This window comes from Egretta garzetta, unplaced genomic scaffold (assembly GCF_000687185.1).
Source record: "Egretta garzetta isolate BGI_Z169 unplaced genomic scaffold, ASM68718v1 scaffold25, whole genome shotgun sequence".
NCBI lineage: Eukaryota > Metazoa > Chordata > Aves > Pelecaniformes > Ardeidae > Egretta > Egretta garzetta.
Window position 1 is genome coordinate 944,430 of NW_009259800.1, and position 16,345 is coordinate 960,774.

The 16,345-nt window shown below is 36.3% G+C and overlaps 1 protein-coding gene across 6 annotated transcripts in view; it reads left to right on the forward strand.

Moving 5' to 3' along the window:
• The first annotated feature begins 6 nt into the window (after nucleotides 1–6).
• The window catches only part of LOC104127188 (splicing factor SWAP), a 50,384-nt gene continuing 34,045 nt past the window's right edge, over nucleotides 7–16,345 (forward strand). For 4 of the 6 annotated variants that reach the window (XM_009639839.2, XM_035895378.1, XM_009639840.2 and 1 more), the window contains exons 1-9: nucleotides 7–411; nucleotides 2,887–3,056; nucleotides 3,600–3,737; nucleotides 6,897–6,982; nucleotides 11,052–11,277; nucleotides 11,740–11,855; nucleotides 12,675–12,810; nucleotides 15,524–15,761; nucleotides 16,087–16,218. In XM_009639839.2, the coding sequence (XP_009638134.1) occupies nucleotides 149–411; nucleotides 2,887–3,056; nucleotides 3,600–3,737; nucleotides 6,897–6,982; nucleotides 11,052–11,277; nucleotides 11,740–11,855; nucleotides 12,675–12,810; nucleotides 15,524–15,761; nucleotides 16,087–16,218 (1,505 nt within the window). In that variant the 5' untranslated portion in view covers nucleotides 7–148. Of the gene's footprint in view, nucleotides 3,057–3,599; nucleotides 3,738–6,896; nucleotides 6,983–11,051; nucleotides 11,278–11,739; nucleotides 11,856–12,674; nucleotides 12,811–15,523; nucleotides 15,762–16,086; nucleotides 16,219–16,345 lie in introns of all 6 variants that reach the window. The other 2 variants (XM_035895379.1, XM_035895380.1) reach the window with 2 other exon arrangements.

Genomic DNA, 16,345 nt, shown 5'->3' on the forward strand with positions numbered 1-16,345 from the left:
GGAAGCGTCGCCATTTTGTTTCGGGTGATGGCGACTGTGGTGCTCTGGAGCTGGGGAGTTTAGTGCGGGCCCGGCCTTGCTGGGGGACTCGCTTCTCGGACAGTCGCTGTTACTGCGAGTTTCCTCCTCCTCGCTGCATCCCCTGGTGATGTACGGAGGGCTCGGAGGTTCTCGACGGACTGCAGAAGAAGCAGGCCCGCCGCCCCTAATGTTGTTGTCAGGCGGGGGGGGGGTCCCCGGGCCCCCCGGAGGAGGTGGAGGAGGAGGAGGTGGAGGTGGGAATAGCCGTGTGGAGCTGCTGGTGTTCGGCTATGCCTGCAAGCTGTTTCGAGATGATGAGAAGGCTCAGTACCAGGAGCAGGGGCGACACCTTATTCCTTGGATGGGAGACCCCAAGATCATGATCGATAGGTCGGTGTAACACAACCCCCAGACTCTGCTGCGAGATCTCCTGTTATAGCCTCTTTCTGTTCCTCCCCTTGTGCTGTGGGCAAGTGAGGGCGGGGGATGAGCAAAGGGCTCGCTCTGGCAGACGCGTGGGGATCTTCTTCACTGGCAGAGTCGGAGGGCAGCTCCTCCTGGGAGAGTGCTTCGAGTGCTGTTTCTGTAACGCTGCAGGGCCGCCCCCCCGGCAGCGGGAACTTGGGGTTCCCCGCTCTGGCAGTGTTGGGAGGTTCCCCTCCTTCTGACAGTGTGCGTTGGGTCTCTCTGCTCCACTTGTTAGGGTAGGGTTTGCAGGGTGGAGTGGAGACTGGGAATGATCTGTTCCTTTTCAATGCAAACCACGAACATCATCTTTTCTCACTTGGAAACCAAGGGAGCCTTATTGCGTGGGAATACTTATTAGGCACTTTGCGTGTTCTCCGAGCAAGAAGGTTGCAATGTGGGAAGTGGAAAGGTATTTATCCACCTTAAGGGAAATGAGTTTTTCTTGTTTCTCCTATGTAATCTGGCTGCAGGCTGTTGGTGGGATACTCCAAGAGCAATTTGTGGCCTAATTACTTTTTCCTTGTGCCGTGATGCACCGTATTAGTCAGAATGGCTTTGATTTTGGGTGCTTCTTAAATTTTATATCAGGGTGGCTTTTCTTTTTGTTGTTCTGCAGTAGGTACAGGTTCATGGCCAGAGAGAGTAATAGAATCTGCTTTGATGTTTCTTCTGGTCTCTTCAGTTGTTTCAGCAGTACAGGGTGGGATTTAGAAATAAATTCATTCAGAATGAATTTTCTGAATATTTTCCTGGAGAGAGGGAAAATGGGCGGTCAGGTTGGGTATATCTGAGTTGGAGCACTGAACGTACAATTTAAGAGTTGTGGCTGACCCTGAAAACCTCAGTGGGAAAGATGGAAGGATTTTGGTTTGAAAAGGATCACATGACATACTGTAGATATTTGTTCCCTCAATTTCATCATTGCTTTGGTGCTATACATAATTTTTCTGGTTTTGATTTAAAAACTGTATTTGGCTTGGAAAATATCAGTAAGGGAAGGTCTTTTCATTTCCTTCTGTAAGACTGGAGAAAAAAGAAATGCCCTTGAACTGTTTTGGCGTTTACGCCATTAATGATTTTTGTGATGGAAATGAATTTGTTTAATTGGAATAAACACAAAGACGTGAAAAAACAACCATAAATGTTTGTAGCTATGTGTAATTTCTGGCTTACATGAGAATGGAAGTGTTACAATGCACACTTCTAATCCAGATCACTTTTGTGACAGGTTTCATTAGTAGATAGTGGCCATTTTTGTGGTCCTGTGCAACAGTAACCCACTTTACAGTCGTTACAGAAATTGTTGGGAGCAAAAACTAAGTATGTGCATGTATGTACCTATAATACCAAAAAAACTAAATAACATACATTTGTAAGTTAAGGTAGCTTGCAATTACTAATCTTATAAACTCCTTTGGAAGCTTAGATTCTTTTTATCTCCAGCAGCAGAAAGTCTTCATTTTCACCATTTTGAGAAAAACACATTGCTATGAGAAGACATGGGTTGAAGTTTGCCTGTGGACAGAGCTTGATTAACCAGACCTACGTGTTTCATTAACTTATTGCTATAAGAATATTTACTTTCTTTGTTTTTGGTCTAGCAAGTTGGCACAAGTCAAGAGTTGTGTGTGGGAAGACACCTCAGCGGAGTCGAGTTTACTGTCACTTTACTTTTCAATCAGTTTCTCTTACTGATGCATAAACGTTATCCCAATGCAGTGCTTTTCCTGCAAATAAAATTATTTCTGCTTAGTAGAAAGGAACTAGACATCATTGATCTTTGCCGTTTTTACGGTGAACCTCCTTAAATTGCATGTATATGTTACTGTTCCTATGTATGTGTGTCTCTCTATCACATAACCCAGAACTTATTTCCTCAGCCAAATGGCTAGGGGCCGAGCCTAGCCATGATTTTACCTCCAATGGACGCAAGTTTCTATGGTGAAGATCTCTCCTGAGAGTTCGGGACTAGCAGAAAGAAGCGAGGAAATTTCGACCGTTTGGTTCTTACGGATAGGTATTTATGTATTCGGGTTTGTGTGAATGTAAGCTATTTGACTTTCCAGAAAAACGTATTTTGCAAGTGACATTGATTGGTTGGTTGAAGCACGTACGGTAAGAGCTGTTAAGGAAATGGATCCCACTTAAACTATTAAAGGATACCTTTGCCTTTAATTGTAATAATTTATTAGTTTCTCTGAGAGGAATTTAGACTATTAAACAAATTTTCGATAGTTGGTGACAAATGATTAGCAAAATTAAACGTAACTTCTAAAAGGAAATATGCTTTAACGTATAAGTATTTTTTTTTTTTCATTTTTAATGGGTAAGTATTTAAGTAGTCGCATAAACTCAAGCCCTAAGTTTTTTGCATTGACCAGCTGTTTCATCTTGCAGGTACGATGGGCGTGGTCACCTACATGACCTTTCTGAATATGATGCTGAATATTCCACGTGGAACAGAGATTATCAGTTGTCTGAAGAGGAAGCTAGAATAGAAGCCCTCTGTGATGAAGAGAGGTATTTAGCCTTGCATACGGACTTGCTTGAGGAGGAGGCGAGGCAAGGTATTGCTCAAGGAAACTTCCTGAGTTTAGCACATGTTTAAATAAATAATTATGAAATTAAATTTACTCCTAATTTTATACTCTCTTTTTCTGATGTTATCTTGACAGTACCCAGTGGATTCGAAAAACGGGAGTCTTTGCGTATGTGAGAGGACCTCAGGATAGTTTAAATATAGATCCACACAGAAATTGCCCAGATTCTGAGGGCAGACTGGGATTTCAGACCCAAAAAACCCCAAAATAAACACATTCTGCTTCTTATTTTAGTGTTGTATAAATGAAATTCGGTGCTCTGGTATGCATAACTACATTAGAATATTTTAACCCACAGCCTTTATCTCTTCCGGAAGAAATAAATGGTCAGCATATGTACATGCTGTGTTTTTCTATTCAATTTTTAATGACAGTTAAAATGATAAGGTGAAAACTTCTGATTTAAAAACTAAAGTAAGAAATACTACTTTTTTTTTTTTCTTTTTTTTTTTTTTAACAAATTAGCTTTTAAATCTGTTTTAATGATTGGTAATTGCATTTTTATTCAAGAGGAGGAATATAAAAGACTGAGTGAAGCTTTGGCAGAGGATGGTACCTATAATGCAGTGGGATTCCGTTATGGCAGTGATTATTATGACCCTTCAGAACCCACTGAGGAGGAGGAGCATCAGCCTGCAAAACAAAGAGGTAAGGGGTAAAAGCAAGGGTTAATTGGGAGGAAGAACATAGCACCTCTGTGTCTCTTGCTTGCAGCTGAACGTTGAAAATGTGAAAATGTAACTAAAAGATCTCAAAGCATTTCAGCAAAGTCTTTATGGAAGTGTGTTACTGACTTTTTGCAAACTTCGCTCTTGATGTGCTCAAATGTTTTCATACTATGGGACAATCAGTGCTACAGTAGTCAGGATTGGAAATTTAATTCTGCTGTCTTGCAGATTCTTATTCAGAGAAAACTAGTTACTCATCACATGGCTGTCTGTTAACACAGTGTTTCTTGGTCAAGAAGGAAAAGATCATTACAAACACAGAATAGTAATTAACAAGAATATATATTTTTTAAGTTTAGATTTTGTCATCTTAATAATTATAAATTAGCCTGTCTTCAACATAGTGTGCCCCTTGCAGTGATTTAAAAAACCACAAAATTCAGGTTCTCATATTCCCATCTTTAATTATAATAACTTTGCATTTTTAACATGAAGTCTTAAGGAAGCTTTCCAGTGTTCTCGAACTACATCTTGGTAAAGTTAGGATTGTTTAATTAACAATTGAGTTGTTGAACTACATATTGGTGGGTTACCATTGCCAGATATGCTTTTTTTGTTTTTTACCAAGGTGTGTGCTACAATGCAGGATCATTTTAGGTGCTAAACCTTATTTGGGTTTTTTTGCTGCTGTTTGTGAGAGGTTGCGTCAGGGCAGTGTCCATGCTGCTTGCATTCTACCAAGGGTTTCTTCTGTGCTCTTTATTACTAATACTGAATTGTGCTGTCTTTCCTGGGGTTTATTTCATTTATTTTATTCCCATTTGTGTGGTAGGTTCCATAACCAAATAGTTTCTAAGTTCTTTTTACATACAGTTTTTGAGTGTTTCTTATCATAGGGGTGTGTTTCATGCTGTGTGGATATGTGTAAGTATAGGGATAAGCCTACTGAAAAATTGGAGGTGATAGAAAGGAACATGTTTGGAGTTTGGATCCCCCATTTTACTCTACTGCTTAGAGATTAAAAAGGTGAATGCCCTCTCTCTGTTGGTCACTAAAAAGGAAATCTGCTAAACCTTGTAGGGTGGCTGTATTGTAGGAGGCCTTTGCAAAACCCTGTGAAAATACAGGACTATAAATTCTTAACATTTTTTTTATAAATCATAGTAGGCTAAAATCCAGTGTGCCATAACGTTACAGAGTCTACCTTTGATCAAGTGTAGAAGGAATAAATAAAAAATCCAGTTTCATTTGGTAAGAGAACTGTCATGAGTTCAAGTTGTGTCTGGGTTGCTCCACATTATGTTTGTTTCTTAGAATGATGAGATATCTAGAATAATGTATTTCAGCCTTAATGAAGTCATATTTTTAGGAATAATGCTAAAATGTGACGACTTAGTCATTGGCAAAGAGAGATAACTATTCAGTCTTCCAGCAAGTTAATATTTAGTTAATTAACGTTTGATGCAGCATGGAAGTGTCATGCTAAGCTATTACAAAATCTTGTGGTGTAATGTGAGAGTTCTCAGCGCTTCTGATGAGAAGTAATGATCCTCCTAGCAGGTCATTGGAACATTGTCTCAATTGTGAGCTTTCTTACCAAACTCTTTTATCTTCTATAAAACTTCTAGTAATGATGGATAACAAAGGGGCATTTTCTATTAGCACTTGATAGTACTTGGGGCAAAAGTACTCGGGGCAAAAGTGACATAGAATCATGGGTATTTTGTTTATGTTGAACTGTACAGACTTCTAATAGATTGCTATATGGTAACAATTTCCAATAATACAGGACTATAAATTCTTAACATTTTTTTATAAATCATAGTAGGCTAAAATCCAGTATTGGAAGATACAGGTAACAGTAATATGAATTACAGGCTGTAGTTCTGTGAACACTTCCAAGTGTTAGCTGGTGCTGCTGCCAAAAGAAACAGTCCTATTCTGCTTTGTCTGCTGCTTCTTCCTACTTTCGTTGACGCTAAAGTTCCTGTGTGCCTTTGTGGAGTTGAACTATTTGGGTTCATTTTAAAAAAAAAAGAGCAACCCACCAGACAGCAACAAAGAAGTTAACTCTCTTGCATGGTTAAGAGCTTGTATGCAGTAATTGCTATGACATCTCATGCATGATTAGGCTGTTCTGCTGTCTGTGTCCATAGTTCCCATAGTCAGGTTTTCATGCAGTTTGTGCTAATTTGTTAGGATAAAACTGGAATACATTTTCTCTTAAAGCTAGTAGAATAGATAATACTAAAAGTTACTTCAAAAAGTAAACTTTCCACTTCAATGATTATAAAAATTTGTAAAGCAAAATATTTTCACAGGAATGTTTCTGGTATACCAAATAACAATGTAATGCAAATTGGCCTTTATAAAAGAATAACTGTTTTAGATTAGTAGTTTATTTGATAAAGCTGTTAAATATTTGGATACGTTAAATTTGATCTAAAAGGTACCATACCAACTTTAGACTGAACTCGCAAATGAATGGCAACATTTATTTTAATCAATTATTAAGGCAACTACTGGTTTATCTCTGTAGGTGATGAAAGGGGATTTTAGCCTCCCTATTGCATTCCTGTACAACTTTCTTTATGGTTAGGAAGCTGATGGAAGTACTTAGGTTTGTTTGCATAGGCTGAAACGGTTGATTAACAGGGAACTGAATTCAGATAGACCAGATGTATGGGTCTTAACAGCTTTAGAGATAATTGATATCTGTAATAGTTTAGTCACTGTTAGGAAAGGATTCACCCAGCGCATTGAAAATGGTTCCCCTTAATTTTCCATCGTTTTTTTTGTTTAAAAAAAAAAAAAAGTAACATTCATGAAAATGAATGTTTTCTGTTTGATTTGACACTTGCTTATCTTCACCACTGTAGTCAGGGCTAAGGTTTATGAGGTTTTATTCTTCCTAATACCTCTATTAAGACATAATTTATGCAATCTTAAACTACACATAACACCAAGGAGAGGAACCGTATTTAAATATCTTCAGTGCAAATGCTGGTGATAGTTTCATTTGATGAATTCCTTGATTGCACATTCTTCTAGGTATACTTTATTTTCATAATGTTTTGTTAACATTTGGGTACTTTGACATGTTTTGTCCTATTGTATTTTATTCTGTCATTTCTTGTAGAAACAGCTCAGACAGAAAACGTAGAAGAAAATGAAGAACCTTTTGTTGCCCCACCGGGACTGAATGTACCTTCTGATGTGGAACTGGTATGTGTGTACACTTAATGCATCCTACATTTCTGTCAATTCTCAAGGGGTTTATGGTGCTTCTACTGATTTTTTTTTTTCCATTAACGTTAGTGTAGTGTATTTTAAATTATTCTAAAATAGTAGCTTAATTTCAAATGTTCTTTCTTGAGTTCTGTCATTCTCTTGAATCTTCTTTTTCACACTGAAATTATTGCAGTGCTTATGCTAAGTGCATTTAGTATAATTTGTGATATTTTAGATAATGCAGAAAAAAAGTTAGTTGTTCTTGGAATGGATACTTACTGAGATGTCAAGGTTGACATTCCAAATGTAAAGTACCATTAAACCAAAAGATTGCTTCAGTTAAAGATTTTTCTTCTGTATTCTTTTTAATTGAGTCCCAATCCGAAGGTGGTAGGAAGTGATCAAATATAAAGGCAGTGTTTCAGACTAGCCTATTCAAGGACAAAAGCGATAGTTTATTTCTAGAAAATTCTGAAGTAGCATGAAAGTATTAGCTGGTAGAAGTTCTTTCCTTCATGTGGTGTTACCAGAATTTGCTACATAGTAAACTTTAAACTTAATTGCAACTTGCGTATTTTTCCTGAAGGGAGCTGAACAGCTGCCTGCTTGAGTACAGTTGTGACCATAAGGATTTTCTATTTATTTCAAGTTTCATAAAAAGATACTGGGAAGTCAGATAATATTCTTTCTCCTATATTGTGGTCACGAAAGTGTTAATTTATATTTGGGCTACCTTCTCAACTTGACAACCTTGGCCAGTAAAGGTTCAAAGCACTGTTAGAATAACGAATAGTGAACATGGGGTATTTGTGTAAGAGTGTTTTTCTACTTCATTAGCTTTTAATTGAAAATTTTTATCCTGTTCTGTTTTTTTATATTAAATAAGAGCTATTTAACAAATCTAATGTGCAACTTCACTTGTTCTAATTTTACTTCCTCTACTTTTCTTTACAATCTTATAATACATTTCGTTAGTGAAGTGCTTACAAACCTATTTATGAGTTCAGGGAAGATTTTTATACATTATTAATGTTAAATTATGAGTTATACTTTAGTCTTAGAATAAGAATGTTTTGTTCTCGGTGAGAAGCTGCTTACTTAGCATTTGGATGCTGTTTCCAAAAGGTAACTGCTGGTGAAAGAATGTTTGCTGTTTTAGATAGCTGCTGTGCTTGAATTTTGTTCTGAAACTTAAGATGTATTTTACATGTGAGGTGCAGTATGCAGTGTGGGTCTTACTGAAGTAATTCCTCAGTTAGCTATTGAACTCTAGTATATTCAGAGGAACAGAAAGCAAATGTGAGCATATTTGGTTTTGACTTTTAAAAAAACCAAACCAAAATGTCTAGACAGCAGCTCTGAAAACAATGTGTACTTGACCTAGAATTGGGAATCATGACAATTATTTTTTTTTTTTCTATAAGCCTTGATTTGTTGTTGTTGTTCTAGTCAAGTCATTCAGTTTTACCATTGAATGTATTTATTCTGTATTTTTTAATTCAATTGCTGTGAAGGATAGAAGTCTGGTAAATTATTGGTAGAGTTTTATGGACATTAAAAAAAAAAAGAGAGAGAGAGAAATACATCATAAATTCCATTGCCATTATGTTGATCCACAAGTGATTGGAAAAGATGTGCAGATACATTGCTGATTTGTGGAAATGACTGAGTGGTGATCTAGGTGTCTCCTGAGTTTACTGCTAATTAACATTCAAGTTAAAATACATGATACTTGTTGATGGTCATGGCAGGGGGAGCACACTTGTAAGCTTTGAAATCATTTTGGGGAGGAAACTGCAGTGCTTGGAAATAAGATAAAATTTGAGATAAAATCAGCTTGCTACCTTGGAGACTCTGTCCACAATCTGCAAGGTGCAGTTCAGTAAAGACAGATACAAATAGAGACGTAGAAAATAGTTCCTGTAATGCAGAACAATTCAAAGTGCAAATGTTAAATGAAGACTAAGTAGTTAGGCAGCACTACTGCAAAACAGATCCAGAGGCTGTAGTGACCTGTTGAATGTTCAGCATGTGGCAGCTCCAACTGCAGCAGTAATACCATTCTGGAACTTAAAATACAAGAGTTGTGTCGAGGATGCAGGACATCTTCCACTGCTTAAAACCATTGATATCAGGGTTATGGGCAAAGATGACTGTTCTTGACTGTTGCATTTTAAGAAGTGCGTGGATGCTATGGAAGTGGGCTGTAAGAGGAAATTATCAGTGAAACTTACAAGAAGAGATTGAAAATTGCGTTGTTTTCTCCAGATAAGAACATTGAGAGCAACATAAGGCTTAAAATTATTTTCCAGGCTTACTGAAGATTGGAGGGATAGTTGCTTAACTTGCAGTAAGGGAGACTCACCCATGAAAAACTTCTAATTACAATACTAAGTAAAGATTGGAACAGAATATCTGACTAGATGATAGCACTTAGTCACTGGAGTATTTTTCAGAAGGGTTTTTTTCTTTGCTCTGGCAAGTACTCTTACTTTCAGAAGTTTTAACAGTTCTCAGTTTAAATGTTTAGTGTTTTTATTAAATGTAATAAGAAACTATGTCTAGGATATCTGTATCTCTGTTTGCCATTTAATGTTTGTCCCTTTGTAAAGTTTCTAAAGTTTTGTAGATCAGTGGTGTCAGTAATCTTAGAAGTCAATTAAAAGTATATTAATACTTACAGTGTCTGTTTTCCAGAGCATATAGTAGTATCAGTTTCAAATTCAAGACCAGACAGTAATTTCAGATAGTCTCTTTTTGAGCTTCCTTGCTGATTTGCAGCTTTATTTATGAATCTTTTGACCTTAAGTGTATTTTGTATTTCTGCATAAGAACCACAGAAATAGAGAAGCTCCATCTATGATTAAATAGTGAAACTGGCAATGCACAAAATGTTATCAGTTTGTTGAGAACTTCATTGCCTCTAATTGAAATAATCTTTGGTATTGTTTTAGAGGGACAAGTAAAACTTGAATCAACCCATTATTTTCCATATTGAATGTGGTGTTCTAGTAAAGCATCCAGTCAGCTGAAAGCAGTTTCTAAAAATGTGCTGTTTGATCACATTCAGACGTCTCCTAAATAGAACACCACTGTCTCGTGTGCTTCCAATCTTCTGAAAAAGATTTTCTGAGGTTTGCAACATACTTCTCTATCTAGACCAGTAAAAATGCAAAGCTAAAATGAACCATTAATGTGACACTTCAGTCTTTATAGGCACACAGAGTATGTGTTTCTACAGTTTATTGAGCACAAGACAAAACAGAGCTATCTGAGTATGAAATTAAAGACAGTGAATGGTGAAGTTAATTCATTCTTGAACTATATTCTTGTTCTTTCTACTTATTGGGTTTGATATGGCAGTGCTCCTTAGATGGAATTTCAGGAGTGGAAAAGCATGGATGCTGCTTACCTTTATTAATTTTCTTTTTTCTGTTATTGCCAAAGTGTTCAATGACTCTCTGGGAACATGATAGCACATAGGAATTGCAATTCTTACGTTGGTCTTAAGATGCAGCATGTTCCTTCCAAGCAAATGAGCAGTAACAAGCTTTTCTAGTTAAGGAACAATATTTGTACATTCAGTGATAACAGAACAAAGGACAGCTGTTGGGAAGAAGACCATATGTGTTGCGTCTTCAGAGCACCTTGAGGTATTGTAAGGTAGGGCCACTGCTGTGTCAAAAACCAGGTCTCCTGCCTTGGGCCAGCAGAAGTGTCTAAATGGCTATGGAACATACCTGGCTTAAAAGAATTTTTTGCTACATCAAACTCAACCAGGATTTGTTCCCCTCTTCAGTTGGGTGTGCAATGGCAAAAACAGTTATGCTGATAGGAGAGGATCTTGCAAAAGGAAATGAATGAGCAGCTAGGGAAGATTGGGACTGGATTTTTTTAGGGCTGTTATGCTTTCACTACTTGAAAGTGATTATGAAACTGAATTGCTAGAGAAGGCTGAGAAGAGGGGCAGGGAACTACTGCTCTTTCTACTTTCCTCTGGAATTCTAATGCACTTTACAAGCTGCTTATGAAAATACAAATATATGTTATTTTACTCCCACAGCCACCAACAGCAAAAATGCATGCGATTATAGAACGAACTGCAAACTTTGTCTGCAAGCAGGGAGCACAGTTTGAAATTATGCTAAAAGCCAAGCAAGCACGCAACTCCCAGTTTGACTTCTTGCGATTTGATCACTACCTCAATCCCTACTACAAATTCATTCAGAAGGCTATGAAAGAGGGACGATACGCTGCTCCTTCTGAAAATAAAGCAGATGAGAAAAAACGTAAGTTGTTGCTTGTCATATGGATGGCTTCAGGATGTGAATAATTGAAATATCCACTGGTCTTTTTTTTGTAAAATAGCCACATCTTTTTGGTGTGTTGCAATGGCAGTGCTGTTACCCTGCAGCTGAGATTGATGTGATAATTCAAAATTTTGTTTAAATAGGAAGAGATTTTTAAAAGAAAAGATTGTTTGGGGAAACTTTCAGATAGAAGAGCTGCTATGATCTTGGAGCTTTTAGAAACACTTGTGTAGCTCTAGTCCAACAGGAAGTTGGTCTGTGCACTCAGGTTTTAGTTTTCTCGATGGCTAGCAGTATCTTCTTGTATCTATGTTTTTCTGAATAAGCAGATTTATGAAAATGGTTGTTTCTTAAGAACACGTGCTTGTCCTGTACCATCTTTCTCTCCTGATACAAATGCACAGCAAACCCAAATAAAATTCAGACATTGCTTTTATTTAGACTCGAGAGTCAAATCTGAGGAAGAAGATGATGACGATGATGATGATGATGGAAATTATCTGCATCCAAGTCTCTTTGCATCAAAAAAATGTAGTAGGCTTGAAGAGCTCATGAAGGTACTTGAACCTATTAAAATCACTTTCTATCTTGTAAAACTTCTGATTTATTGGCACAAAAAATCTAATATGCAAGTATTAAGATCTTTTGTTAATGCTTTTTTTTTTTTTTCCCCCTCAGACTGTGTATTAGTAATTTAAGTCTGGTTTGGTAAACTTTCAAGTTACCTTTTCTCTAGTATATAAATTGTTATTTTTCATTTGTAAGGAATTATATTTCTATTTTTGATGCCCTCTGGTATTGAGGGCATCACTCAAGGATTTATCCTGCAGAACCTATATTGAAGCTGAAAAGATTAAGATATTTAATGCCTTCTGTATAGAAGCCGAGAGCAAATGTTTTCTTTTTAGATTTTAGTAGATAAAAATGTTGACATGAATTAATAGTTTCAGCAAGTAATATTTCAGCAGAATGTACTACTCATTAAATGTAGATTTTGTTGCATGTGTTAGTTATTTTTATTGTCTGAGTTTGGTGATGGAATAATGGGAATGACAGGTGGTTGTACACATTCGAGGCTTTTGGAAGAATGGCAGTGGTGCCGTCTGATATTTAGACAAGTCAGGTTCTGTTTTTTTAATGTCATGGATTTCTGTTCACAATAAATTGAAGTATTTTCTGGTTTGTTTTCCACTAATTTTCAAAAAAGAAGCTGATTCTCATGTGCAAGCTACAAAAACAGTAATTTCAGTGTTTGGACAATGCGATTGATGTCCATTAGCTTAGATAAATTTGCTTTCCAAATTAGGTTGATGCTATCATGCTTTAAATATGTATTTCAAATTTTAGTCTTTTCTCTATTTTCAAAATTTTTTCAGCCTTTGAAGGTAGTAGACCCTGATCATCCACTTGCAGCACTGGTGCGGAAAGCGCAATCAGATAATAACTCGTCTACAACACAGTCAACAGATGGGGCAGCTGTACAGACATCACAAGCAGAATATTCTTCTGATTGTAAGTGCATTGTGATTAGGCAGCTGGTGGTGTGTCTTGATGAATTGTATGTGGATGCTGGTGGGAAGAAAATGCCTTGTCTTCATACGCGATCATTCGTAACTGATATTTATTCTTTTTTCAATCTCCTGAATCTTTGAAGGTGCGTTCTGCCACTGACTATCTGTGAAATTGTTAGCTGCTTAGGAAAATAGAAATGGGGTGGAGGGGATGGGCAGGTGGGAAGCCAAGTCTCCAGTCTGTGAGTATGGTTAGCACAATACCCTTAATGTTTTTTGATAACTTCCATCAGTTTCTATTAATGAAGCCTAATGAATGCCTTCACTGTTGAATATACAACTGTCCTATAAAGTAATTCATGCAGTTCCCACAAAAAAAAGCTTACAATATTAAGCAAAATGCAGATGGTAAATCTGCTTTTGAACAGTTTTGCTGGAGTGTCTAACAGTAAGAAAAACCTGCAAAGGCAAAATGATGTAAATTGAGGCATCCCACTGAAGTGATAAAACCAGGTTGTAGTATAATATTCTGTTCTAAAGTTGGAAGTAGTTTTACGGTAAATAAATAAGTCTTTTTATTATACAGTCAGTTCCTATAATTTTTAATTATTTTACTTTTTATTCTGTGCAGTGGTACAATGTTTTATATAGAAAATAAAATTCAGGAATGTGCAAGATTCAAAATTAAAAACTGATCTTGTAAATTATATTTCTCATTACAATATCTGAGAGGGAGTACTAACTTTTCTGTTCCATAGCTACAGAGGGCATTCTTTAATAAAGGAGTAGTTATTCTATTTTATTTTTTTTCTTAAACAGAACAACAAAGGCAATGATATATTTCAATTATAAGTCAGCAACATGGAAAATTGTGTGCTCAACTGCTTTTCTGTGCCTGGTATTGAAATACCAAGACTTTCTCCTATCTCCAAATAATTATTGTCTTTCATTATAGATTTTTTTTTTTTTGAACCATTTCAGATAAATGTAAATACTGTCCTGTCTATAACCTCTTTTAAGAATCAACTTTACTATGAAGTTTTTAGCAACATTGTCTTAACTTCTCTGGATATGTCTGGTTTCCGTTATCTTTGAAGCCGCTTAATGTGGGCCTTGTATAAAGCTCCTGCAAATTTTGTAAGTTCTGATACTCGAAAAGGTGAAGTCAAACTTAATTGGGTTTATGCCTTTCAGAATTCTGAAATTTGAAAAGAATTAATGTCCTTGATTCCTTCAATATAAGAATGAATCTTGCCCTTTCATTTATGGGACTTATCATTTGACAGTATTGAGATACAAGAAAATTTATCTTGCAGCCTTCATTACAGTAGGGTTTCATGATATAAATTTGCAGGTAATGAGTAGCATTACTTCAAGGTGGTGGGGGGGATGGAGTTCTTGGTTTTTTAGTGAAGTTATTGCAAGTAAGTGTCGCCATAATGATCTGAGTAGATTTTGATGCGTTGTAGGTTTGGAACCCACCAAAGAATTACTGGAGTTGTCAGAGTGTAATATATGGAGAGGAATATGCATGGAAGTAATTTTTATTTAAAACTCTACCTTAAGAGAATCCTAATAACTGAAATAAGATTTCTATGGAGAAATTGAAAATTACTGGTTATTTCACAAAAGACTAAAATCAGAATAAGTACCTCTAGAATAATGCTCATCAGTTTTCTGATTATTTTCCTGTCAGGCTTGAATCTGAATGTGTATGATGCAAACTGGGAGATTATAATTTAGTAGCAATACAAGTTAACTTTGCAACTCCTCTCCCTGCCTTTAAAACTTAACAGATCTTTATTCTGCTCTCCTTATAGATAATTTATTCTTTGAATAAAGTAAATACTGTACACAGGAATGTTTATGAAACTTTTAAGAGGATAATTCATTATAATTTAATGCATTGATTAAACTTCGACTCCAGAAATGTAAACTCTTACTGTAAATCTTTGAAATATTTTACCTGAATACTTTGTTTATACATCTTTCTGCAGAAAATCTTTAGATTTACAATAAGTAACTGCGATTTAAAAATGTTAAGCTAATTAAAGCATTATAAAATACCATCCTTAAAGAAAGCAAGCAAGCAAGCCGTAAGCCTTTGCACTCTCAAGAAATAAATATTTAGAATTGGAGATGCCTCTAGTGTGGAAAACTTGCCCAAAATGGTTATTCATTTTATTGGCATTAAATTGCAAAACCTGTCTACTTTTTGAGGTTTCAGTAAGTAGGTGTGTGTCTATATTTAATGAAATAGTGGTTTGAGAGAGAGAGAGAGATACTAGTGGTTTAATTACTCAATGTTAGTTTTTAATATAGACATATTTCTTAATGCATACATAGTTTTAACTGAATTACACTTCCAGAGGTGAATTAGATTAGGAAGAATGTTTTCCTATTAGGTCACTTTTTAATAGGCCTTCTCTGGGTTCACTTCTTTATTCAAACCTATTTGGCTTCCAACCTTCAGAATGTTCTGATTCTGTCTTAATCTACATATTTCTTATTCATCCTAAGTCCATTAATATGAGCATTCTTTTTTTTTTTCTTTGTTGTTTTTTTTTTACACAAGAAATTAGATACCATTTCTTAGTGTGTTGTGTGGATTTGGATGCTCAGTGTGTTTGCACTGATAGAATAATGGGGTTTTTTTTTAAATTGGGTATTTTTCTTCTAATTAGAACACTGTTCTTAATTATGTCTTTTTACAGCAACTGTCGCAGCCATGTATTATAGTTACTATATGCTACCTGATGGAACCTATTGCCTCGCACCTCCACCTCCAGGGATAGATGTTGCCACCTACTACAATGCATTGCCTGCAGGAGTGACTGTATCAAGCACTACAGGGGTAGCTACAGTACCTCCACCCCCTGGTACTACACCTCCACCTCCCCCAGACACAACTGATAGCAGCAGTGCGTTGACTTCTACCACAACATCTACAAGGTACCACACATAGAATTGCATGTTGGTTGGAGGGGTCTCTTCCCTGCACTTCAGTGTGAAGTATTTAGAAAAGGTTTTATTGGTGATTCCTCAGGAACATTTGACGGTGTTTATACGGGTTTGATTATGTCCACTTTGGTCTTTGATATTTTACATGGTTATTGTTACTCAGCTACTATGAATTTTTCACATGATGGAAAATCAAGCTATTTTAACTGCATAACGAACCCAGAGAGCAAATCTCTATGTAATGTTTTTTGTGTTAAAGAGTCTGAAAGATATTTATGTTCTCTTTACAAAAGCGATGTACTTTTGGTGTTTTCAGCACAATTGCTCCAGTGGTTGCCATTATACCTCCACCCCCAGATATTCAACCTGTTATTGATAAGCTGGCTGAATATGTTGCTAGGAATGGGATAAAATTTGAAACCAGTGTTCGTGCCAAGAATGATCTCAGGTAAGAGAAAACATTATTTTAACTTTCAAAATAGAAGTTGAGCTTTTCATTTTTAAATATATTACCAGGATATGCAGGTCTCAAGAAGAGAAGTAATATCACTTTTTTTTAATTGACATTCAGGGAC